This window comes from Protopterus annectens, chromosome 3.part0 (genome assembly GCF_019279795.1).
Source record: "Protopterus annectens isolate FY-2018-M chromosome 3.part0, PAN1.0, whole genome shotgun sequence".
In the NCBI taxonomy this organism is placed as follows: Eukaryota; Metazoa; Chordata; order Ceratodontiformes; family Protopteridae; genus Protopterus; species Protopterus annectens.
In genome coordinates, this window is record NC_056731.1 from 1870294069 (window position 1) to 1870320164 (window position 26096).

General features: G+C 40.8%; 1 protein-coding gene across 2 annotated transcripts in view; it reads left to right on the forward strand.

Annotated features, from left to right (window-relative positions):
- Positions 1-26096, forward strand: part of LOC122797136 (serum paraoxonase/arylesterase 2-like) — a 695627-nt gene that overhangs the window by 351135 nt on the left and 318396 nt on the right. For both annotated transcript variants that reach the window (XM_044065936.1, XR_006364032.1), the window contains exon 2: positions 679-749. In XM_044065936.1, coding sequence (XP_043921871.1) covers positions 679-749 — 71 coding nt within the window. The remainder of the gene's footprint in view (positions 1-678; positions 750-26096) is intronic.

Below are 26096 nucleotides of genomic sequence, written 5' to 3' on the forward strand. Positions count from 1 at the left end.
TTTATAACTGTTGAGACAAAATCACTCTTGTCTTAAGAGATGCTTTCTCCAATCTTTTTCTTTTCAAATGTTTGTCATGGAGCCCACTGGTGGTCTTTCATTTATTATAACATGCAGGACGCACAAAGTGATACTTTGTATGAGTAGTACCCATACAATTTTACTTAAGTTTGGTAAATGCTAACCTGTTTAACTGTTTGGCAAAAAAAAAAAAAAAAAAACTGCCATGTATTTCTCTCAAGCTGTTAATGTAACAGGCAACTACCGAATTACTTTGCTATTGTGTTGGCATTGTTAACACTAATTAGTGCCCAGCCTCCTAGTGATGTAATTACACACTGCCTGCATCCAATAATTAACGCAAAATAGTAGGAGGTGTACTTCATATTTGAGGGGTGTTTTAAACTTACTTTTTTAACACTATTTAAAAAAAATTAGTTTAACAGAAGAGTGTGAACATATGTGGAGATGTATGTAACCATTTTGGAGTGTGAAGATGCATGGTGATGTATGTAACCATTTCCGCAGGAAAAAAATGTACATGATCTTTAACAAGTAACATCCAAAAAATTGACCGTGTATCACTAATTTTAATCAAGTTGCTTAGGAGTGATATGCTTTTATTGTGGGACATTTTTAGCTGACAAAATAAACTGATATGCATTTCTCTTTACTTAGGTCGAAGATGCTTTATGACAGAGAAGTAGAAAATATAGAACTGCCTAACTGTCGATTACTCAAAGGCATCGGTATGTATAGTGCATTAAACAGTCTTTCTTTGAATTAAATTCACTACTGCTGAAGGTTGTTTGATTTTATTTTTGAGTATTAACTGCCTAATAAAGAAGCACAACAAACGGAGGTTTGTTTGTCCATAAAATGAGCCTTTAATACTGTACCAAAGTGCTTCTCTACAGTAAGAGATTTGTCAGGTCATTCAGGAAGTCTGTGAAGATGCTGATGCAATGAGATGTTTAAAACATAACTGTTAAGTATTCGTTCAAATGTACTGACACAGTAAAGCATCAATGATTAGATGGTGGCCAGAGCTAGTGTTCCATAATGATTTTAGGTAGATACTAGGCATATGCTGTAGGAGACCACAGAAGAGTCCGTGCCAGTTTTACAATTACTTCAGAGCACTGGGTAAGGGAGCTGCTTAGAGTCTCACAGTTGAAAGTTGAAGGCTGTGAGGATCAAACACTGGACTATAAGAAGCAGCTCATTAATAGTTCAGAGCTTTAATTATCTGCGCTGCCACATTCCTTAGTGACTCTGGGTAAAGTTCTGTGCCTGGTGCAGACGTGTGTTTCTGTTCATGTATAAATCGGTGCATACACAGGAGCGGCCTTAGGTCAACTGGTGCCCTAGGCAAAAGGGCTCCATGGCGTCCCCCCACCACACCACCCGGTGCCTGTATCCTGGTCTACCTACACCAAGTAAATACTGGAAAAGTGCCCCTGCTATAGCGGCGCCCACCTAGTTGGCCTATGCCTAAGGCCGGCTATGTACATACACTACACCAGAAGCACTAACCAGAGCAAAGTTGTTTACTTGATAATCTGCATTTCACATTTCCTTTCAAATCTTTATATCATTTAATTGCGGTCAACTTTAAAATTTGCGAACCTACGTTGTTTATAATGTCCTTACTGTTGGTAATGCTTATTTTTCCACAGTACTGTCAAGTAGCATTACCATATTATCTAACAGTGCTTTGATATTCCCAGTAATATCTTCCTATACTAATGCTTTGATATTCCCAGTAATATCTTCCTATACTAATGCTTTGATGTTGACAGTAATATTTTCCTATACTAATTTTTAAAAAAACACAACCCAGGAAATGTAGCTTGAAATAGTGACACAGGGAGGTTCTGTGTGTCCTCTGCTGAGGACACTGGAGCACTAATATCTCTTGCACTGGTTATGTTGTCTAGTTTTAATCACAAATTCCTATCTGGTCAATATTCTGCTTTTTAATCTATCTTGGAATACAAAACTCTTCAATCATCATCTGGAGGTAGTCACAGTTGATTGTATGGTCTGTTCCTCTTTGAATGTGTAACTCACATGGCATCTTTCTCTAGAAATGGTCTTGACCATCTAGCTGTCCCCCTCCCCCCCACCTGTCTGGTCATTTATGAGTATCGGGTTAAGATGTAAGGAATTGCTACCACTTGGGACATGGTCATTACGTAGTATCACTTTATGGTTTTTGTTTTAATTTTATTGTATTTGTTAACCAGGTGATATCAGTAGACACAAGAATCCCTTTCTTAAGGATGACCCAAGAGTGTGGTCTGGTTGCTTATCTTGCTCATGGTCAGACTGTGGGTAAACAGAGGCTGAGGGATTGATTCCATGCAAAGTTCTTTCCACTTCATGTGCATTTGCTGTGACCACGAATACTGAGTATGAAATAATGACTTACATTGCCTGTTTAAATACATTGCTGTGGTACAGATGGCCAATCCCTGATGATGCAAGTGTTTTAGGGTAAATACTTTACTGTGGTACAGATGTCCATCCCATTGATGTAAGGGTATAGTATAAATATATTACTGTGGTACAGATGGCCATTGCTGTTCCAAGGGTGTCAGTATAAATACATTACTGTGGTAATGATGGACATTCCCATAGATGTAAGGGTGTCAGTATAAATATGTTTACTGTGGTACAGATGCCCCTTCCCATTGATGTAAGGATCTGGTATAAATATATTCCTAGAGTAAATACATTCCTGGGGTACAGATGGCCCTTCCCTTTAATGCAAGGGTACTGGTTATATTGCATATCGGACCATTTATTATTTGCTGCAGCATTTCACTAAGTTTTCATTTTCAATATAACTGTCACGTGTCATATGAAACTTTGAATGAACAATTTGTTTTTCTGTTCTAACTGCTCCTTTTTCAAAATGTCTAGCAGTCTAGAAGAAATTTGGCTAGGTTAATACTTTGGAGTCGTATGGTAAAATTCCTTGTCATGCAGATAGGTACTTTTTTATACCATCAAAATCAGAGTTCACCAAGTTATTTGTCCCAAGTCATGCTTTAACTGCTAATTCATACACGTGTGACAGCACTGACTAATTTGTGGTTTTGCCTTTGTGTAACAACATTTATTTTGGGTAGGTGGGCAATAACTAGCATGTAGCGACCTTTCAAGATCTTCAGTTGTTGTTTCTCAAACTTTTCTTTGGGTAGTCATGATGATCCATTATTTTTATAGTGCACTATTTCCTTGTATTTAATAAAGCAAGTGTGTCACCATAGGAACAAGAGGCAGTCATTACAGACCTAATTTGTAGTCACCATAGATAATTTTCCTTCTCTTGAGGACATTTAGTGACTTCTGATCTTTAATTAGAGTAAACCTCCTTCGGTGTAGATATGTGAATTGCTGTACTCTATTTCCAGGCTAAAGGCTTTTCTGTCCGTTTGCCTGGCCATATTCAGATTCAAATTTAGTCAGTAACCTTGGAACAAATGCTGTAAATCTCCCTCAACCCTTTTGGAATCCATGGAGTAGAACAGCACATTATCCGTCATAATCATTTTTTTCTTCTTACTTGAATGCATATCCACAGTACTTCATTAATTTCTGTTCATTTTCACCCAGAGGTAATATCTTCAACTGATACTGTAATATTATTGACACATTCTTCAAAAGCATATGGTGGTAGTAGTAATTTACCAGTCCTAGATGTAACCCGGTAAAAGCCCGTGTTTGTTCTTGTTCCCTGCCTTTCCTGTAACTAGTCTAGTCCAGATACAGATTTGCTTGTAACCAGGACGGTTTGTAAGCTTGTGAGCACCCCAATCCCTTCTGTATTGGTGGGAACACCTAGCTTATCAGTGGGAGTGGTAAGCACTAAGTAGCCTATCTACCACAAGAGGAGTGGTTTCTGGCCCAGAAATTGTAGTTTAATGGCCATTTGGGCAGTTTTTCTATTCCTTTCAACTTTTTGGTTTAAAAGTCTATGTTTGCGCAGGTTTGCACTTGTTTAAGCTCTGCTCAGCGGCGCCGAGTTGTAGTAAACTATTACTGGTGCCAGAAAGTCTGCTTTTCAGTTTTTCCCTTGGATCTTGCTAGTTCTTTCTCTCTTGCACTTCAAATAGCCTAATCATTTTGCACGTCCAACAGGTTTTTGTAGCAATTATTATACATATCTCTGAAGATTCCCTAAAGGTTTTACAGGGTGAAAGCGCTAAGTACTTACTACAGTTACTTTTATTTATGTTCGTGTTTTTTGGTGTATTGTGAATAAAATCTACTAGAGTGAACTTCTGAGGAGCCTTGTCGTGGTTTATCAGTTCTAACTCATTCCACACTTTTCGGTCCCGAAACATGGACCGAAGCTCCAAAGGCGGTGGTGTCTCCATATTCATAAAGGATATGCACACCTCCAGACCAAATAGCCCTGCATAACACATGTGAGATACTTCAGGTGCAACTAACATTGGGTAAGGCGGCGATTCACTAACATTGGGTAAGACTGCGATCCATGTCATAGCCTGCTATAGGTCCCCAACCATGTCCCTTGACTCTCACTCCACATTCCTAAGCACCCTGGAATCTATCAAGCTCCAACCCAACACTGTCATACTAAGAGACTTCAACTACCTCTCCATCAACTGGAAAAGTACTCCAGCACCAATACACTGGCCCAACGCTTCCTGGAATTCATCAGTTCCAATGCCCTGGACAAGCTCATTCTGACCCTCACTAGAGGAAGCAACATCCTTGACCTGGTTATTACTAACATGGGTGACTGTTTTACACCAATAGTCAATCCTTCCCTGATCAGATCCCACCATAAACTAATCACCATGGAAATCCACATCTCACCCACACCCCTCACAAAGGTAACCACCTTGAAAAACGTCTCCATAGCTGATTTCGGACTCCTAAAAACAAGGCGGCTAACTTCACAGCACCCATGCCATTGGAAAATAGCTGCATGACTGCCGAAGCATACCCCAATGCACTGTACGAATATGTGCATAAATGTATGGAACTAGCCATACCCAACAGAACCAAGATGCTCGTCTCCAAAAAAGGAAGCCAATTTAGTGGTCCACAGCCATTAATAAACTTTACAACAGAAGGAAGAAAGTATTGCAGGAAAAGGTGAAGTCCCAAGACTGGAAAAACCTCCCTTATTAGCCTCAACAAAAAGTTAAGATCCTCAACAAATCCTCTAAAGCCAGGTATGAAGGCAAAATTATGGCAGACACTAAAAACTATCACAAAGCTTTCTATAGTTATAATGGGAACCTCCACAGCAATACCCAGATTTACTCTGAATTACTGCACAATGGTACCGCCTATATTGTCCAACAGATATTGCCAACATACTGGCTGACAGATGCAGTGCCAACTTACCCCTCTCTCCTCCCTAAAGGACCAATCAATACCGGAAGAATGTCAGGCACATTACTGCAGCAGCACAGGTTAAAGCTGCATTGTCCAAGGCCAAGAATACAGCTTCCATGAAACCTGATGATATCCCTAGCTGTGTTCTACATGAACTACAAAGCGAACTTGCACTACATCTGTGTGCCCTGTTCAGTCACAGCCACATCTCAGGCTTTGTCCCTACCAAATTGAGCACTGCTACAGTCATCCCTCTCCATAAAGGGGGAGCGACTATAGACACTGGGAATTATTGCCCCATTAGCCTGACAAATCTGATATGTAAAGCTATGGAGTGCATCATCATGGACCTGATTAACAAATATATAGGAAATCTCCAAACTCTGAACCCCATGCAGTTTGGCTTTGTGAAAGGGAGATCATGCCTGCTCAACCTGGTTGACTTGTTTGAGTCAGTTACCAGGGCTGTGGATGAAGGTAAGGCAGTGCATACAGCTTACCTCGATCTGGTCAAGGCCTTTGTTATTCTTTACTCAGGAGTTATTGATAAACTCACCAAACTAGGCATCAACCCCTATATCACTAGGTGAGTTGCAAATGGGCTCACAGATGGAACACACAGTGTGAAAGTAGCAAACTCCAAGTCAGACTGCCGACCAGGGATTGGTCCTTGGTTCTCTCATGTTCGGCATCTACTTCTCAGAAGTCCATACCAACACAAAGGAACTTTGCCTGACCAAGTTTAGAGACGACTGCAAGCTGGGAGCCATATTTATCTCCCCATGTGATGCAGACATCCCACAGAAAGGCCTCACTGAGACCAATGACTGGTGTTGAAACCATGGACTGGAGAGCTTAACACCAAAAAAAATGCGTAGTCATCCCCTTTGGTAAAAACTCACTTCCCACTAATTACCACATTGATGGGAGCCCACCGAACACTTAAGGCGTTATAAGAGATCTGGGGACGCAGTTTGACAGCAACCTCTCATTCAACCACCATATTGCCACTGTGGTCAGAAAGTCCTGTGTGGCACATCTTATTACCAAGGGTTTTTTATCCAGGAATAAAGAGGTCATCATCTCTCTCTACTCTTCCTCATTAGACCAGTCATCGAGTGTAATGCCCCATTTGGCATGTACCTCACTAGACACCTGCAACAGCTGAGGCTACAGAAGTACCTCACGAAGAGGATCGTAGGCATTAAAAACATGTCCTACATGGACAGAAGACTCCAGCTATTCTCTGTCTCATGTCTCCTACTTAGAGGCAATCTCTGCTTGACTTACAAAGCCATGTCTGACCTAGCTCTGAAATGCTACATCTAAAGAAATCCCATTCTCTCCACACCACATGCTACAGAGACCTCAGCCTCATTACCACAATCAACAGAACGTGTTGGAGGGACAGGTTCCTCATCCAGAGACTGCCCATGCTCTGGAATAGACTTCCCATACATGTCAAGCAGAGCACTTTGCTGTCCCTCTGCAAGAAAAATCTTGAGTGGATGGGTAATGGAAAGTTCACCCCGGGGATCACTCCAGTGGCTCTATTTGCTAGAAGTGCTGGGAACTAACGTCGGGCGGCACAATGCCAGGGCAGTTCTATGGGCTAGGCTTGTAAAGGCTTCAGGGCCATTAGCCTAGTACACACCTATAAACCTATGAAACCCAGTCCTGTTGCAATATATACTGAAGCCTAGAGGTCTGTAACCATACTTGTACTAGCAAGTATAAAGTTGTTGATTTGAACTGGCTGAGTTCAACTCTCTGAACACTGTTGTTTATGCAGTGACCGTGATTGAATTTCTGTCTGATTTTCTGTCTTCTCTGTGGTTCTTTAAGTTTGTAGGTTCTTGGGTCCTTACTAGGCTATTAATCTGAGAGGAGCTTAAAGGATAACTCCACCTTAGAACTAAAAAAAAAATCTATTTTTTCACTCTCTCTATGTTTCCTAAGTTATTTTTAACATCTCAAAATCACTCTGACTGCGTCTTATTGAATTGTAATATGTTTTCTGCTAAAAGGCTATCAGTGGGGCTTGACATATCATTGTGATATTATTTTTCTTCAAGCTTCTTTCTTTCCTTCCCATAATCCATTTCAAGTCTGCTCTATACGAGTCATTCCAGACATAGGGAAGTAGTGATGTATTCTCATTCCTTTGACACATAATGGGATAAATGTCAGTCACTCACTCATCTTGTAAACTGTTTGTAGCAAGACTGCTTCTTTTCTTTCTCGAATGGCTCTCGTTTGTGTGCGTCTCGGGGCTTGTTTTATAGTATACTAAGGAATTATACAGCTACAATCAGAACATTTGCTAAATTGGAGGCCTTTGTTCAAAGTATCTTTTTGTAGCCAAGATGAATTGATAGCCACTCCCCCTACACTTTGGTAGGGTTGCCACCTTTTAACAAGGGCAAAGTGGGACATGGGGGTGTGGTCAACAGGGTAGAGGTGTGGCCAACATGACACTGGCCACACCCCCACCACGACATTACCAGAGTTGTTAAAGGAGATGCAGTATTAGCTATGGATGCAACATTATGGACATTACAGCATACTGAAAACTCAAACCATTTAAATGAAGTGAACTATTACTGCAAACACACACTAATCAGTTGTAACAATAAATAAACTTTAAAGGAATAAAAAACACACTAATCATTAAACAGACACTTTATTTAAAAAGTAAAATTCATAAACCAACCATTGCTATTCAGAAAAACTTAAAAAATCTACATACCACATACAAGCCAAGTATAAAATTAAGACTTATTGTCAATTAAAGGTAAAGCAAAGAAAAAACACAAAACTACATACCCTAGTACTACATATGCACCCTAGCAAATTAATGCTAAACAAAGAAACACAAAATTACGAACTGCACCCTAGTACTTTATACTGCACACTAGTACAATAAATCACTTTTTTTTTAAAGTGTATTTTGAATTTGATTTTTATGGCTTGAAGAAGGGCCCGATTTGAAACAATATTTGAGTAAAAATCACAACATTTCATCCGGTAATTTACACTCATCATTAGTTCAGCTTTTAACAAGTCCACACTACATCGGTTTCGCACATCTGTCCATTTACATTTCACCAATGAAAAAACTCTTTCTGCAAATGCGTTTGAGGGTGGTATAGATAAAACCCTAGCAATTACCGGATAGAGTGTAGTCAGTTCAGGCCCTTCTTTGAAAAGCTTCAGCCACTTCTCTCCTGGGGTCAAGCTTGTGTTACATAACTGTTCGAGAGAGGGCCTAATTGCCAAGTAGTCCCTAAAAAGATAATCTTCATCTACATCCTGCAGACTCAGGGCAGTGGTCACATTCAGCAAGTCACTGAAGGCAAAGGGCTCATTTAAAGATAATTTAGATAGTGTAAACAAGTAGTTGCTTTCAGTATAATCAAACCACTGCTCCAGGTATTTCACTGCTGTCTCCAAGAACACAATGAAGTCTCTTTTCAGTTTGTTAGCAGAAGTGCTGTCTAATGTGCTCATAAGTGCCCTAAGTTTCCCTCCAAAGAAGGCACCTTCAGCTCTTGCCTGCAGTTTTTGCTTCAGAGAGACCATTACACAAAAAGTTTCCATGGCAGTAAGTGCTGATTTTTCTAATGTACTTATATGTTCATTAAAATCAACAAGAACAGCACAGAGAAAGTGCAAATAGTACTGGTGCAGCATAGGCAATTCATTCTCACAATGTTCATTAGCTGAAAAGTACTGCCATATCTGCCGGGGGGTCTCCTCTTCTCCCTGAGAGAGGAAATAGGACTGGAGCACTGGGAGATTTTTCACTACTCTTTCAATGGCTGGGAGTAGTGACAGCCACCTTGTTGGCACATGTCTTAACAGACTCTCAAATTCCATGCCACAAAACTCAAAGAAGTCTTTCAAGTCTCTGGTCCTTGTGGCCGAACCTGAGAAGTGGCTGAAAAGTCTCATTACAAATGCTTCCACATCGTATGGTAGTTGTGCTGCAGCTTTTTTGGCTGCATTGTGAATGATATGGGCAACACAGTTAGCCTTCTGGAGTGATGGGCACTTTTCTTTTAATCTGGTATATACACCAGATTTCTTCCCATAGTTCACATTGGCATTATCAGCCCCATAAGCTGAAATATGGTTCCAGGGCAAGGAGTGCCTTTCCATAATGTTGGAAATTTGCTGTGAAATAGTCTGTGCCGATTCATCAGGGTCTTCATAGAAGTCCAAAAGGCCATTCACCACCCCTTCTTCTTTAGAAAAATACCTCACAACAAGGGGAAATAATTTTATGTTCCCCTTGTTGGAAGCATCTGATGAAATTGCAAATGAAGTACCTGGTTTTTGAAGGTCATGCAGGAGGCATTCCAATGAGTGTGGTCCCAAAACATTTTCGACTATGGCTTCAGCCTTGGTTCTGCCACAAGATAGTTTCTTTGCAGTGTCTGAGTCACTGTACAACTGGCTGGCCAACTTTACTGCACAGTCCAAGCTGTTATACGAAATATTGTGCTTAACAGCATGGAAAACCTCAAAGGCTTCTGCTGCAATGATCCTAAGTTTTGGTCCCTCAAGGTTTGCGTTCCTTGCCCACTTTGTCATCAGGTGAGTGGATTTAGCTTGAAGAATGGCAGTCTTATGTTGTTCAGTTGCCTCATGTTGTGCGACATCATTTCTTCCACCGTGGGTCACTAGAAATTCTCTCTTGCAGTACCTGCAGAATGCTTTGACATCAGTGCATCTCTCGATCCAGTCAAATTCTGTTTTCCAAACGTCCTGCCACTTGCACATTCTCTTGCTGCTGGTTGACTGTGATGAAACTGCTGCTCTCTTCATGCTTGAATCTGTACTTACCTGATATGCAACATATTTACCAACACTGTGTTAGTAGGGTTCAGTAACATACTGCTGCACAGTACAAATGAACTGGCTTAATTGGCACAAAAAAATGGCTCGAAAGAACTGGCTCGAAAAACATTGGTATGCGAAAGAACTGGCTCAAAAAACATTGGCATGCGAAAGAACTGGCTCAAAAAACATTGGCATGTGAAAACTGGTTTGAAAAACATTGGCACATGAAAGAACTGGCTCGAAAAACATTGGCAAACGAAAGAACTGGCTTGAAAAACATTGGCAAACAAAAGAACTGGCTTGAAAAACATTGGCACATGAAAGAACTGGCTTGAAAAACATTGGCACGTGAAAGAACTGGCTTGAAAAACATTGGCATGTGAAAGAACTGGCTTGAAAAACATTGGCATGCGAAAGAACTGGTTTGAAAAACATTGGCACACGAAAAAACTGGCTCGAAAAACATTGGCAAACGAAAGAACTGGCTCGAAAAACATAGCCACAAGAAAGAACTGGCTCAAAAAACATTGGCATGCGAAAAAGCTGGCTTGAAAAACATTGGCATGCTCAAGAACTGGCTTGAACATTGGCATGTGAAAGAACTGGTTTGAAAAACATTGGCACACAAAAGAACTGGCTTGAAAAACATTGGCATGCAAAATAACCGAGGAATGGAGCAAAAAAGAGTTTACAAACAGTTTGAAAAAGGTCAAATAGTAAATGAGGTAATGTAGGGGGCATTTTGGCCATTGAAAACTAACATTAATACAGTTTGTAGAAAATTAAATGCATTATTTTTACCACTGAACATGCCCACCTCACCCCACCCCTCAAGACAAACAAAGTTAACCACATTCACTGAACCAAAAAACACTAAAATGAATGAGAATGCACAGTGGATACCATTGACCTGCTTTAGCTTTTGACCACAGCAGTTAAAAGAAATGTACGGCACTAATTTACACAGCGCAATGATCTATTAATGAACATGCCCAACAGCAGCACTGGTCGTAATCGGACTATAATGAAAACAGTACACAAGTATGTTGAAGACATCACTAAAACACAAAATACAAACTTTGCTACTTATAAACGCAAACTACCCTGTAACAACGACATGGTTTAGCACAATCTCAAATACATTGCATTAACTTCTGAGCATCCATCCACAAAAAAAAAAACGGGAAAAAAGTCCATAAACATTTTAACTTTTAAAAATACTTCTTGCAAGAGAAGTAACAAACTACAGTGTACAGCAGACTCCATGGGCTCCTTTTACCTCAAAACAGCAATTAATCCAGCACAGCAATGCAATAAACAGGCCCAAGTAAAAGCAACACACCTATATTCACATTACAAGCAAAGCATTACATTTTAACCTTATTAAAAATGCATAATAAATTAAATGCACGCATTTACAAGTATAAATGAAAACAATCTTGAAACCGCTTCGGCAAATGGGCAACATGTACCTACTAGAATAATAAATGAATTACACTAACTGTTAACATTCCCCCTCAAAAGGTAGACTTGTACCACATACACATGGACTTGCAGGAACTAACAGGAAAAATTACCTAAACAGTATATCGTAACTTCCTGAAAACAGCATTAAATTGCACAGATTTCCATACAAAAAAAGTGCAAACTATGCTTAAACATTTCCTATCTGCAAACAGACAATACCCAGAAAAAGCTATGACAATAGAAATGAGTCACACTAAATTTATATTTCACTGCCCCCCAACAGAAACAAACAACTTCTATACATAGTTCAGCCTTTTAAAAGTAATGCTTCCAAATCATACCCCCAAGAATAATAACAATTATATACATTCAGGTTTTATATCTTTAAAAACTACTAAAAAATTTCAAAATAACCACTGCACAGATTTAAATACTGCGTACTGCACCCACCATCTACCTCTAAACATTAAAAAAAATTAAACCACAATATATTCCCATTTTAAACTAGTACTCAAAAGTCTCAAAATAACCACTGCACAGATTTAAATACTGCATACTACATCCCCATCTACCTCTAAACATTAAAAACTTAAATAAAGCACACTATTCCCATTTTAAATAACTAAAGCCACAAAATGCAATTTACTTACCACTATCACAGTTATTGCTGGGCTAACTTGCTTCCTTCCTGATAGAATGGTTAGATGGTTTTTCAAGCAGTGGCTGGGCTGGCTGGCTCCCTTGCTGGCTTCTTTCCTGGCTGGCTGGGCTGGCTGGCAGGTAGGCTCCCTTGCTGGCTTCTTTCCTGGCTGGCTGGGCTGGCTGGCTGGCAGGCAGACTCCCTTGCTGGCTTCTTTCCTGGCTGGCTTCAATCCTGGCTGGCTGGGCTGGCAGGCAGGCTCCCTTGCTGGCTTCTTTCCTGGCTGGCTGGCAGGCAGACTCCCTTGCTGGCTTCTTTCCTGGCTGGCTTCAATCCTGGCTGGCTGGGCTGGCTGGAGATAGAATAATCAGATCTCAATCGCAGCTGCTATAGAGCTTAGTGCTCTACAGCTGCGACCTTTATGGGGCTCTTCTGAGCAAGTTCCCGCCCCCTCCAACCCCTGCAGCCAATTACTGTGCTGCATTACCACCCGGACCTAGCAGGGAATCCCTCTAACTGCAGGTCCGGGTGGTGACGTAGCCGCATTGCTGTGGAAAAACCGGAAGTATTTTCGGCTTTTCCACGGCAATTAAATTATTAGCGTTTCGCGATCGCTAAAGGGGGAAAAACGGGACTTTTAAAGTCCCACGCTTGGTGACTGTGGGAAGCGGGATGAGAGGCCTCAACCCGTGAGTGTCCCGATGACAACGGGATGGGTGGCAACCGTACACTTTGGTAAATGTGGCCTACACTTTGGTAAATGTGCAAATACTTTACAAGAAAAAAAATATTTCTGACTTTTCTCTAAATAACAGACATCTGTTACTACATTCATGTCATCTTTAAATGTTTGTTGGTTATACTGCTTTACATTTTAAGGTTAAAGCATAGCATTCCTGTACTGTGAGGCTGCTTATGTAAATTTGTCAAAAGAGGTGACAACTGTCTTTGAACCACTGACTGATCTAATTGCTCTATTTTACTGTGAAAAGCATGGCTGCATTGGAATCAGCTGTGTATCAGTGTAAGTTATCATCCTCTCTGCAGTAAAGACAGTGGAAAACAGTTTAATGCCTTGTTTACAGCAGTCTGAGCGTCTGACTAAAATTTTCTCTGTGTCTGTGGTAAGTCATGCAGGTGCAGACAAAGTCCTCTGCAACTTATGTGAGACGTTAAGCTTAAAAAGTGGGTGTTTTTTCTCCTTCCTTTGATACCAAAGTGAGAAAAGGAAAGTTTTATAACATACAAGCAGGTTTCAGGTACCTACACAGTACAGGAATCAATTTGTAGGGAGAAAAGCAACCTAAAGAGTTGAGTTAAACTGTAAGAGAAGGTGTAGTTTTCCTTTAAGAAGCCCAGCCTTACATTCTCATAGTTGTTTTTACTTATATTTTCCATGCAAATAAACACAAAGACTGATGAAACAAGGATATGTTGAGACATATGACAGTGGTGTTAGTATATATAGGTAAAGTAGTGTGAGATGTGGGGAGGAGGCCTTGCCCAAAAGTTTTTTTTTTTTTTTGAAGTTGAACTTAAGTTTTGCCTAGCTTTCTTCATCTGGTTGACACTTTTTTGAGCTGAGTCTCTGAAACACAAGGCAAGCATTTTGTAACACAACCTTTGTCTTGTCCTGATGCCTCCACTGCATGTTTTGTCAGTCACTTGCCCACAGTAAGTAGTTTTTTTTTAATTCACATTTGTTTCTGTATGTTTTTCTTGATTCTCACTTTATTAAGATAAATTCTAAGATGTTTTACACAAGCTACAAGTGTTCTTTATAGTTTTTGAATGTCACCCAGGGTAACATTTGGTAGCAGGGCATGTTAGACATTTCATGCAGTGTTTGGTCTATTGCTTCCTGCCAAATAGCAAGGTTAGGCAGTATTCTAAAACCAGTCTGTTACCATGGCAGGATCTTCTTAGAAGTCTGATCTGTTTTCTTTTTTCTATATATTTGCATCTTTATTATATTTGAACATTGCCAATGCCCCATAAAGGATATGGAAATGTGTTTGTTGGGATCCAAAACTATACAATTACTTAGCTAGACTAAGAATAGTTTGAACATCCATGTATAAAAAATGTCTGTCGTATTGGTTATGCTTTTACAAGTTGGTTCCACAAGTGATATACTTAAGTTCCCTTTAAAAAAATTTGAAATGAAAGATCTAAAGCATCCTATATGGTTGTATTCACACTAACTCACTGTCTTACAACATGCTCTAATAGTTTGTCTTTGTTTCATGGCTTCAAATCTAAGGAGGTTATGACTTCCTATACTCTGCTCTCATCAGACCAGTAACCAAGTACAGTGCTCCATTCTGTATGTACCTCACCAGACATCTGCACTGCAACTGGAAAGACCTCAGAGGTTTCTCACCAAAAAACTTCACAGCCTACAACACATGACCTGCATGGACAGATTGAAGGCCCTATCATTTTACTCAGTGTCGTATAGACTGCTTAGAGGTGACTTGTGCCTGGCCTAGAGACCAGTCTCAGACCCTGCTTTGATGAAGCTGCTGCACATCCGCAAATCCAATGGGATAAGATTCACTCGCTCTAGGGATCTTAATCTAGCCTGCAATATTAACTGGACATGCTAGAAAGACAGACATGTCTACCAAAGGTTGCCACTTCTCTGGAACAAACTCCCAATTCATGTAAAACAGAGCTCCTCAATGACTCTATTTATGTGTAAACTGGACAATTGGATAGGAAACTGTAAATTTCCACCGGAGGTTTTACCTATGTCTCTCTTAGACAGGGCCAGCCAGTGCTGATCTTGGATTCTCACGCAAACCTAGACTATCGATCATGGTCCGTAAAGCAACAAGGGTATAATATGGCTAAGCTTGTAGAGGCCTTAGGGCCAATAGCCTACTAACCTCCTATGATCCTATGGCAGGAAATTTCCTTTGTTAGGTTGCATTGCATTTAGATGTCATTACAGCTCCATTTCTGTTTGAACAGAGAGGACGACCTAACTTTGTCTCTACAGCACGTTTTAGGCTATATTCTCCCTATATGTTGAAAGACCAATCCTGTACTAGTGCTGATTAAACATACTCAAATAGTTATGTTCTCTTATGTCTTGAAACAAAACTATTAACTGTATTTAATAGGTTCATAGGTAGGTACTAGGCTATTGGCCCTAGGGCCTATATAAGCCTAGCCAAAAAGGTACCCTGGCTTTTGCCACCCAAAAAAATTATTTTCCTGTGCCCCTGTTGAGCAGAGCCACAGAGGCGATCCCCAGGGAAAATTTCCTATTTCACATCCAATCATCAAGATCTCTCTTGAAGAGTGCTAATGAGGAGCTTTGTTTGATATAGATAGATAGTTTGTTCCAGAGTATGGGAAGTCTCTGGGACAGGAATCTATCCCTTCAGCATGTTCTGTTTATTGTGGAGTCAAGGTTTAGGTCCCTAGAGCGTGCAGCTCGGAGGGATTGGGATTTCTTTAAGTGGAGCATGTCCAACAGTTCTGGGTTTGACATAGCTTTGTATGTTAGACAGAGATCGTCTCTGAGTAGGCAATATGCGATGGAGTTAAGCTGGAATTTTTTGAGACTGTCTGTGTAGGGCATCGGTTTGAGGCCAGTAATCCTCTTTGTGAGGTATTTCTGCGGCCTTTCCAGTTGTAAATGTCTTGAGGTACATCCCAAAAGGGACATTGTACTCTATAATGGGTCTAATGAGTGACGAGTAGAGGGGAACAATTACCTCTTTTTTCCTGGATGAGAAACCTTTTGTGAGGAGGTGTACCACGTAGAAGGATTTCCTGACTACTGTGGTGATGTGATTATCAAAGTTGAGACTACTGTCCACCTGTGTCCCAAGGTCTCTTATCACACTTTCGTTATGTAGACTACCACCTATGTGGTAGCTCATGGGTACAGAGTTTTTGCCAAAGGGGATGACACTGCACTTTTTGGCATTGAGCTTGAGGCCATGGCTTTGATACCAGGCATCTGTTTGTGAGGCCCTTTTGTAGGATGTCCACATTGTTAGGAGTTTCTATTATGGCTCCTAGTTTTGCAGTCATCTGCAAACTTTATTAGCCAAAGACCTTCTGTGTTAGCCTATACTTCAGAAAAGTACATACCAAACAGGAGAAGACCCAGGACTGAACCCTGTGGTACTCTACATGTCATTGGTCTGAAGTCAGATTTGGAGTCTGCTACTTTCACAGTGTGGGTTCGGTCAGTAAGCCATTTGGCAACCCATCTTGTGACATAGAGATTTATACATAGTTTAGTGAGTTTATCTATAATTCCAGAGTGGGGAATGGTGTCAGAAGCCTTGTCAAGATCTAGATAGGCTGTGTGAACCACCTTACCCTCATCTACGGCGTTGGTGACTGCTTCAAAGAAGTCTGTTAGGTTTAGGAGACATGATCTGCCTTTTACAAACCTGAACTGGGTGGGGTCCAGAGTTTGGAGATTACCAATGTCTTTGTGTACGTTCCATGGCCTTGCAGACCAGGCTCATTAGGCTAATGGGGCAGTAGTTCCCAGGATCTATGGTGGCTCCCCCTTTGTGGAGTGAGATGACCATCGCTGTGCGCCATTCAATGGGCACAAAGCCTGAGGTGAGGCTATGATTGAATATACCCTAGCCCTGAGTAGCATCCTGCCATCAACCAGAATAATACCACAGTACAAGGACAAAATTATTGACTTTAACAATTGGCTAAGCTTCTGGTGTCATTCTAAGGGAATCCAGTATCTGTCTGCCTGGGATGACATGATCGACAGACCACGCTGCTTTGCCATAGATGGCCTGCACCTGTCGCCGTTGGGATTCCAGATACTGGCAAAGGCTCTTGCCACCCCTATAGCGCTTTTTTTAGGAAAGGTTCAAATGACAAATTCACCACCATAGCAGGTACAAGCAAGCAAAATCTGGGGGTAATGCTACTCAATGCTAGAAGTCTAAACGTCAAAATGCACTCACTCAAGGCACTCCTTAAAATGGAGAACATTGACATCTATGCAGTGACAAAGACCTGGTTCAAAGCTCCAGAGAGCACCCCTGTATTACCAGGCTATAATTCATAACACACCTTTCGGCCACTAAACCCAGACCAAAACACTAAAGGTGGAGGCATGTCCATATTCATTAAGGATATCCACACCTCCAAGTTAGTTGCTCAGCATAATGCATCCGAGATTGTCCAAGTTCATCTAACTCTGGGCAAAACCGTAATCCAGATTGTAGCTTGCTACAGACCCCCCACCATGCCCCAGGATTCCCACTCCTCTTTTCTTGATAAACTGGAAAATGTTAAGGTACAACCCAACACTCTAATAATGGGTGATTTCAACTACCCTACCATTAACTGGGAAAACTACTCATGTACCAACTCTCTTGCTCAACATTTTCTGGAGATAATCAATTCCAATGCCTTGGATCAACTTATCCACACCCCCACCAGGGGCAGCAATATCCTAGACATGGTCATCACCAACATGGGTGACCAGTGCTCCATACCAGAGGTCAGCTCCTCATTGGTCAGATCTGACCACAAGCTAATCACCCTAGACATCCACATCCCGCTCCCACCCCCCATTAGGAAAGCAACCGTAAAAAATTTCTCCAAAGCCAACTTCACCCTTCTTAAGACAGAAGTGGCAAACTTCACGACACCCATGCAGATTGACAATAGAGGTACGACTGCTGAGTCCTACACAAATGCACTTTATAAGCACTTACACGAGTGTATGGATCATGCTATCCCTAACAGAACCAAGATGCTATCCTCCAAAAAAAGAAAGCCAATCTGGTGATCTTCTGCCATAAACAAACTTTACAACAGAAGAAAGAAACTGTTGCAAAAAAGAGTAAAATTCCATGATTGGATCCCTCATAAAATCCTCCAAAGCCAGTTATGAAAACAAAATCACCACTGATTCTAAAGACAACCACAAAGCATTCTATAGCTATGTCAAGAATCTCAATGGCAATGATCTGCTCTGAGCTACAGCACAATGGCGCTAAATATACAGAACCAACCGATATTGCCAACATCCTGGCAGATAGGTTCAGTGCTAACTTTACCCCCTCTCACCCCCTAAAGGGCCCATCTTTATATGGGAAGAATGCAAAGTTCCTGTAATCACGGCTGCAAAGATAAAAACCTCACTCTCCAAAGCCAAGAACACCGTATCCATGGGACCTGACAACATCCTAGGCTGCCTTCTACACGAACTACAGAATGAGCTGTGTCACACAAACTCCCATTACTCCTAGAATCAGACCCCACAGCACTGCACATTCTCTGTCATACCAACCTTTGTTATCCCCAGAACCAAACACCACAGCACTGCACATGCTCTGTCACACCAACCTTCATTATCCCCAGAACCAAACGCCACAGCTGCACATGCTCTGTCACACCAACCTTCATTATCCCCAGAACCAAATGCCACAGCACTGCACATGCTCTGTCACACCAACCTTCATTATCCCCAGAACCAAATGCCACAGCACTGCACATGCTCTGTCACACCAACCTTCATTATCCCCAGAACCAAACGCCACAGCACTGCACATGCTCTGTCACACCAACCTTCATTATCCCCAGAACCAAACGCCACAGCACTGCACATGCTCTGTCACACCAACCTTCATTATCCCCAGAACCAAACGCCACAGCACTGCACATGCTTTCTTCTCTTAGGCACCTACTGTTTGACAAGCTCTCCCATCAACATTAAGGAAATCAACACTTATTCCAAATTCAGAATGCAACATATAAAGTACTTCATCCAAGCCAAGTGCTCCTGCTTCAACATATCACCTAACCTGTCTTGTTTTGGAGTTTCTTCTCCCATCTCAAGATTTATTGAAGATTGACCTATATAGAAACTAATAAATATACTGTACATTACATCTGCTTGATTGTACATTGTACTGTAGTTGTTCACTAGAATGCATATACACACATTTTTTTCTATGTAATTAGTCTGAACTACTCTGTTATTGCTTACATTTCTCTATGTTTTGTATGTGAAGTGTTTTGTATTCCACCTAGGCTGAGCCTGAAAGTGGTCAGTATTGTTTACTGCACTATCCCGGTAAACAAGTGTTATTAAATAAATTTAATTAAATAACTAAACCTCATGTTTATTTATTTTGTATTTGTATCTCTGCCATTCCTTGATCTCAAGACAATAGGAACAAAATGCTTGTTTTGAATCACAGGAGTGACACATAATGGCTGTAGGGAAATCAGTAAGCCTTTCTGCATCTGACCAGCTTTGTTAGCCTTTTCACAATGCCATGGGACACGCTCCTTTACTGGACTGTGTATGTATTTATCCATCCATCCTTTATTGATGGGGTTAATCCCACTAGGCTTGTAGTCTCTTTTCACGGGAGACCCGAGGTGGTATTTCTGCTATTGTGAGAAACTGTCCAGGGCATCACAGAACTTTCCATACTATTTATTTTATTTTCTTTTTTCCAATAAGTACTGTGGGATCTTTTACAACCACTTAACTTGTCACCAGCTGAGGTATATGGGACCTTAGTTTAACAGCTCATCCAAGGATAACACACTCAGAAGTGCAGCACTCCCTAATGCTACACTGCAGTGTCAGCAATTTGAAAAGTAATCCGATCACCTGAAGTAGTAATAGAACCCACACCATTCTGACCTTTGATAAAGGTATGGGTTCCATAACCAATCCCTTCACTTGACATAGTAATGGAACCCCTACCTTTCTGACTTTTGAGAACTGAAGGTGAATGTGGTACCTTCGGAGTCACTGACACATTCTTCAGACTGTGCCACATGGTACCCTTGTCACATACAAATGAGCAGTCACATGTGCCATTTCTGCAGTATCTTGAATCTTTTCACCAGTAACCCACAATTATTCCCACTTTTAAGTATTATGTGTTTTTTCACTGAATGTGTAGTGCTGAAGCATTTTGCATTCATCCACTTCTTCTCTACTTTGGCAATGACATTCCTGTATTCATGAGTGCAAGAACTGACATCACTGGGAGAGTTGGGATCCATAGTAAACAGCCTGCACCCCATCAGCAGTACTGCTAAGCTATAACCTTTCTTGAATGGGGAATTTTAAACACACAAAACACAAGATGTATGTTTGCTGTTTTCTTTAACACAGTCTGGACTGCCATTCAACTTCTGAATTGCTCTGAGAAAATTTAACTGTTAGTCACAGGGATGAAACCACAGTTTTCTGAAAAAAAGAAAAAAAAAACAGTAAACTGGCTTTTGTAGAACCTACAGTCTATTGTCCATGATTAGTTTGGGTATCTTTGAAAAACAGACTTTGAGTAAGTAGGAAAGTAAGTGATACTGAGCAGGAGGAGGAGGGAAGGTCTGTTACCTCAGTGTAGCTGGGTGATACTGAGGAGGAGGAGGAAAGGCCTGTTACCTCAGTGTAGCTGGGTGATACTGAGGAGGAGGAAAGGCCTGTTACCTCAGTGTAGCTGGGTGATGCTGCGGAGGAGGAAGAGGAAGGGCCTGTTACCTCAGTGTAGCTGGGTGATACTGAGGAGGAGGGGGAGGAAAGGCCTGTTACCTCAGTGTAACTAGGTAATTTAGTCTATCACTAGTAGATAGCTGCTGCAGTTCAATTTATTTTATTTATTTATTTAACATTTGTTTAATGGGAACTTCTGGCGTGGAATGAGCCAATTTTCAGTAGGGGCCTGGGAAGAAATGCTCCAGATGCATGTCTGAGGAAAGAGGAGCACTCAGAGAAAACCCACACAAATGCAGGGAGGACATGCAGACTCCAAAGGCACCCCAGCTGAGAATTGAACTGGAGAACCTCTTGCTGTGAGGTGACCATGTTAACTGCTGCACCACTGTGCCGTCATGTCAATATGCAAACATCTGCTGCTGCCCTCTGGCAAAGCCTACCTGGTTGGGCTGAAGTGGTATTTTAACATTGATCTCTTTGTCTCTCTGTTTGCTGTACAAGATAGGACCAGTACTTTGAAATGGGGTTGACTTATCAATTCACTGTTTCTTGGCTGTGCCATCTAATGTACGACATTGGGGATATCAGTATTTGGTTCCATTCATTCAGCCAGTAAAATATGTTCCAAAATTTTCACTTTTTATTTCCCAGGTTCAGGCTTCTCCCTCAAAGCTCCCTCACATTCATCATAACTTTTTTTATCTATGTATTTATTTTTTTATTTACTTGACTTTGTTGACCAGGAAGATCTGACTGGACAAGGCCCGTTTTCAGAGGTGGCCCAAGGAGAAAAGCTCCAGCAAAATTACTTTTCAGAAATTAAATTTCATGCATAGGTTCCCATGATTCCCATGGAAGCTGTGTTACATTATGTGTTTAGGTACATGGGAGAACAACATTATAAAGTTTTACAGAGAATTTCAGTGTATAATTGTGGCAATTAATTATTGCATAATGGCATTTCCAAAAGTGTTTTTTATAACATACCACTAAGGTTTATGCTACACTTGGCAGTGTCCCATGAGCTTTGAGATGGTAGATGTATTTGAATAGTAGTCCTAAGGTTTATCCTGTATAAAACGATAGGGAGGAGAAGAAAGACAGTCAGTTGTGGGTTAAATGTAAAATAAGAGCGGGGAAAGAAAGATTTAATAGGAACAGCGTTTAGCTTGCAAATTAGATTGCTTATATGGAAGAGTCTAGATGTAGTTATAAATTATGGCTACCTAGAGATGTTAGTTGCAGGGGTAGAGGACAGTTTAGATTTCATAGGGTAGGTGTGAAGGAGGACCTTAGGGCAGTTTGGGATGAGAAAATCCTCAATTGAGTGAGGAGCAGTGGCATAGCCAAAACTGGTTAAGATGATGTTTAAGCAACGCCTTGAAATTTGGGAGTTTTTCTGTCTTTTTATTTGGGTAGGGATGGTGTTCCATAACTTAGAGGCATAGTGCAAATACATTGATTCTCCTGCTGAATTGTGTGCCCTATTTATAAGTAGTATCAATTGCTAACCTTAAAAGAAATCCCTGATTTGGGAGTAGTGATTCAGAGTATCCATTAGAGATGGACATTTTTGGGTGATTAAGTTTAAATGCCATGGTTAGATGTGAGTAGGTTAACTAGTTTATCTCAAGCCAGTTGAGCTATTTTAAGGTATGACAGTGGTTTGCCCTATATAAAAGGCTGATAGCAAATTTTGCTACTTTGTTATAACATGATGCAAGTTTAGTGTTGTGTGGCATTTAAGGGGAAGCATGTAGCAAGGATCATATTAAGTAGGCTGAGGCTAATTTTCCTTGCTGTGTCTGTGAGGTATTCCTTATTCCTATAGAGGGAGCTTAGTTTCTGATGCATTTTTAGTGGATTGAAGTATGTGCTGGTCATACCTGAGATTGTCATCAATTATTAAGCTTAGAAACCTTGTTTGGGTTACTGTTTCAATTTAAGTGCTCTAGGCTGAAGTTATATTAAAAATTATTTTTGCTTTAGTTAGTGTTCTGGAGTGAGTGGCATCAGTTTTGTTTTACTGGGATTAAGAAGTAGGTTGCGATTTTTTTTTAGCCAGGATTCAAGTGTGCAGAAAAAGATCTGGTTGCTGTCTTGGAGTTTGGTTACAGATGGGGCTGCACACGCTAGTTGAATCATTGATGTATTGAGCTGTGCTAGCTGGATGGCTGTTGGTGTGAAGCTTGTTAATGAAGTTGAAAAGAAAGGATCCCAGTATGGATCCTTGTGGAACTCCAATGGTTACTGGTAGAAAGGATGAATAATTTTATTGCAATTTAACTGCTTGCTGCCCTTCAGATAGCTAAGGCATCCTGAAAATGAAGAATGGGGGAGACCAAAAGAAGCTAGTTCATTGAGAAGGTTGTGAAGTGACACCATCTGAAATGTTTTTGACCGATCTAAGTACATAGTGGATACTAAATTTGCTGTTATTCCTATCTTGGTTTATAATACTGGTGAAGATTAGAAGCGCAGTTGTTGTACTATGGTAGGTTCTGAAGCCATGATAAGTTTTATAAGGTTGCTTTAACTATGGTGGTGCATGAGTTATGAACTGTTAGAGGAAAACTACTAAAATATAAAATTAGAATGGATTTTCTGTAGTATAATTATTTCAGACATTACAACTGATAAAAAAGGATTTCTGTATTTCAGACCAAAAAATGTTTCTGTCGTATGAACTGCGAGTACAGCAACTGTGTGTTGCAAGTTAAATGAAACTTGTACTACTGCTTTATAAAACAAAGGAATATTGTGGAACATTGCTTGCTTAAGAGAAGCATTGTTTATGCAAAGGCAAGTTATTGTCTGATGAAGCCATGAGAAAAAGTACAAAATATGACAATATGCTGAGATGTAGTGAGTATCAGTAGTATCTGAATTGATGATTGCATATTTCAACTGTCAACTTCACATATCAATTATAACTGGAAGGAATTTCCAGAATATCACATGACACTGTACTTTGTTTCATGTACAGTTTGTGTTTTTTCCATGCTGGTTAGATTCTGTTAGACTTTGCTTTATGCTGCCAGTTTATTTTGAACAGTAAATCTCTTGCCTTAAACTTTCTTATCTTAGGGATTTACTAATAATGTATGGTAATAAGGAAGTTTTATGCTGCCAGTCTATTCTGAACAGTAAATATCTTGCCTTAAACTTTCTTATCTTAGGGCTTTACTAATAATGTATGGTAATAAGGAACCTTTTAACAGTGGCAAGTGAGTCAGTTCTTTCTAAGAGAACCTAGCATGTTGTCTCATCTGTCTATTACAAAAAAGCAGATAAGAGGTGGAAAGCAGTGACAAGACAAAAGGCCAAGTGATCCTACTTTACCAGAATTAGCCCATAGGATAGACCATCTGGACATCCTTATGGAGATCGAGAGAGGTGGGGGCTGAGATAGATGGAACTTCAGTCCACGATGAAGTATATTTTGTCAGAAAGAAGAAAAAAAACTGAAAATGGGTACTATTTCAGTGTTTTTATTCCACAAGATGTATGGAAACTGAACAAACTGTTTTTTTTAATTGCATTTAAGAAAGTTCAGTTACAGATTTGCTGTTCTGAACTGTTTTTTTTTAATTGCATTTAAGAAAGTTCAGTTACAGATTTGCTGTTCTGAACTGTTTAAGTTTCTTGGAGGCCAGTGCTTTCTTGGGCTAAAGGGAAGTCTCTGTGTTCACCAGTGGCAGTGGTTAACACTGAGCAGCCTGCCTGTCCCTGTAGGAGTGGTTACTGCCTAGAAGCTGTAATTTTATTGGCCATTTTGGGTGAATTCCAAACTCCTTGATCTCTCGCTCTCTTAAAACCCTGCAACTCTCTTTTTGCGCGGTCTGGCGCACAGAGCAGTGTCGGGCAGCGCGCGTAAACAGGTTTAAACTATTCCCGGCTCCACAAAGTCTGCTCTTAACTTTTTCCCTTAGAACTGCTCTAAATCTCAAAATAAGCAGTCTATTTTCATTCTAAAGCCATGCACTTGCTCGTATAAGTAATCTCATAGGTAAACACTAATAAACTTAAGCACTACATCCTCTTATACTCCTTTTAAGCACTTGCTCCCTATTGGTTCTTTCTGATCAGTCAGTAAGTAGTTCCCTATATTATTCAGGCATGTCCAAAGGTCAGTTTTGGGTTTACTCTCCAGTCCAGCTGGTGAATCTGTGAATCTTGAGGCAATGTTACAACTGCCTTATGTATACAGACCACCCTCTCCTCCTCCCAACAAGCTCAAATATATGTGAGAGATGCAACTATATAGCAAAACTGGAGGCTAAGCTCTCTCAAACCAGTACTGGCACAGCCTGTCAGGAGGAGAAGGTAACCACACACACCACAAATCCAGTCTCACGTAGACCTATCGCATCAGCAAACCAAACACATAAACACACAAAAACATACTCGGAGGCTCTAAATAAAAATCTGCCTAAGCAGCAGAGACCTCCAAAGCAGACATCCAAGCAACCCCTACTACAAAACAATACCCACATAGCACATAGCTCACAAAGTCAGTGTGTCACACAGTCACAGCCCTTAAGGCTAAACAACACACCTAACACACTTGTAATAGGTGACTCTATTGTCAGACGCACTGACGTCTCACTCACCAGGCTGAACAAGGAAAAGGTCACTGTAAGCTGCCTGTCTGGTTCCAGGATCCGCCACATAACACAAGCACTCGGGTCACTCCAAAGCAAGTACAAATATGACTCCATCATTGTCCATGCTGGTGTGAATAACCTGAAACATACCTCCCTGGACTACATGAAAAAAGACATAGAGGAGCTCTTTGATCATGTAGCCCAGGCCGGTATGACCCTGACCTTGAGTAGCATCTTACCCTCACCAAGAACGATGCCACAGTATAAAGACAAAATGATCAATTTTAACAATTGGCTAAAGTATTGGTGTCATTCAAAAGGGATCCAGTGTCTGTCAGCCTGGGATGACATGCTCGACAAGCCACGTTGCTTCGCTAGGGACGGCTTGCACCTGTCACCCCTGGGTTTTTGAATACTGGCAAAGGCTCTTGCCTCCCCCATAGTGCCTTTTTTAGGCAAGGCTCAAAAGACAAACCCACCTCCATAGACAACACAAAGAAAAAAAAAGTAAGGGTAATGCTGCTCAATGCCAGAAGTCTAAACCTCAAGATGCATGCAATCGAGACTCTCCTCAGTATGGAGAATATCGATATCTGTGCAGTAACAGAAACCTGGTTCAAGGCTCCCGAGAGCACCCCAGCACTAACAGGTTATACTTCATACCATGCTTTCCGGCCCCAAAACT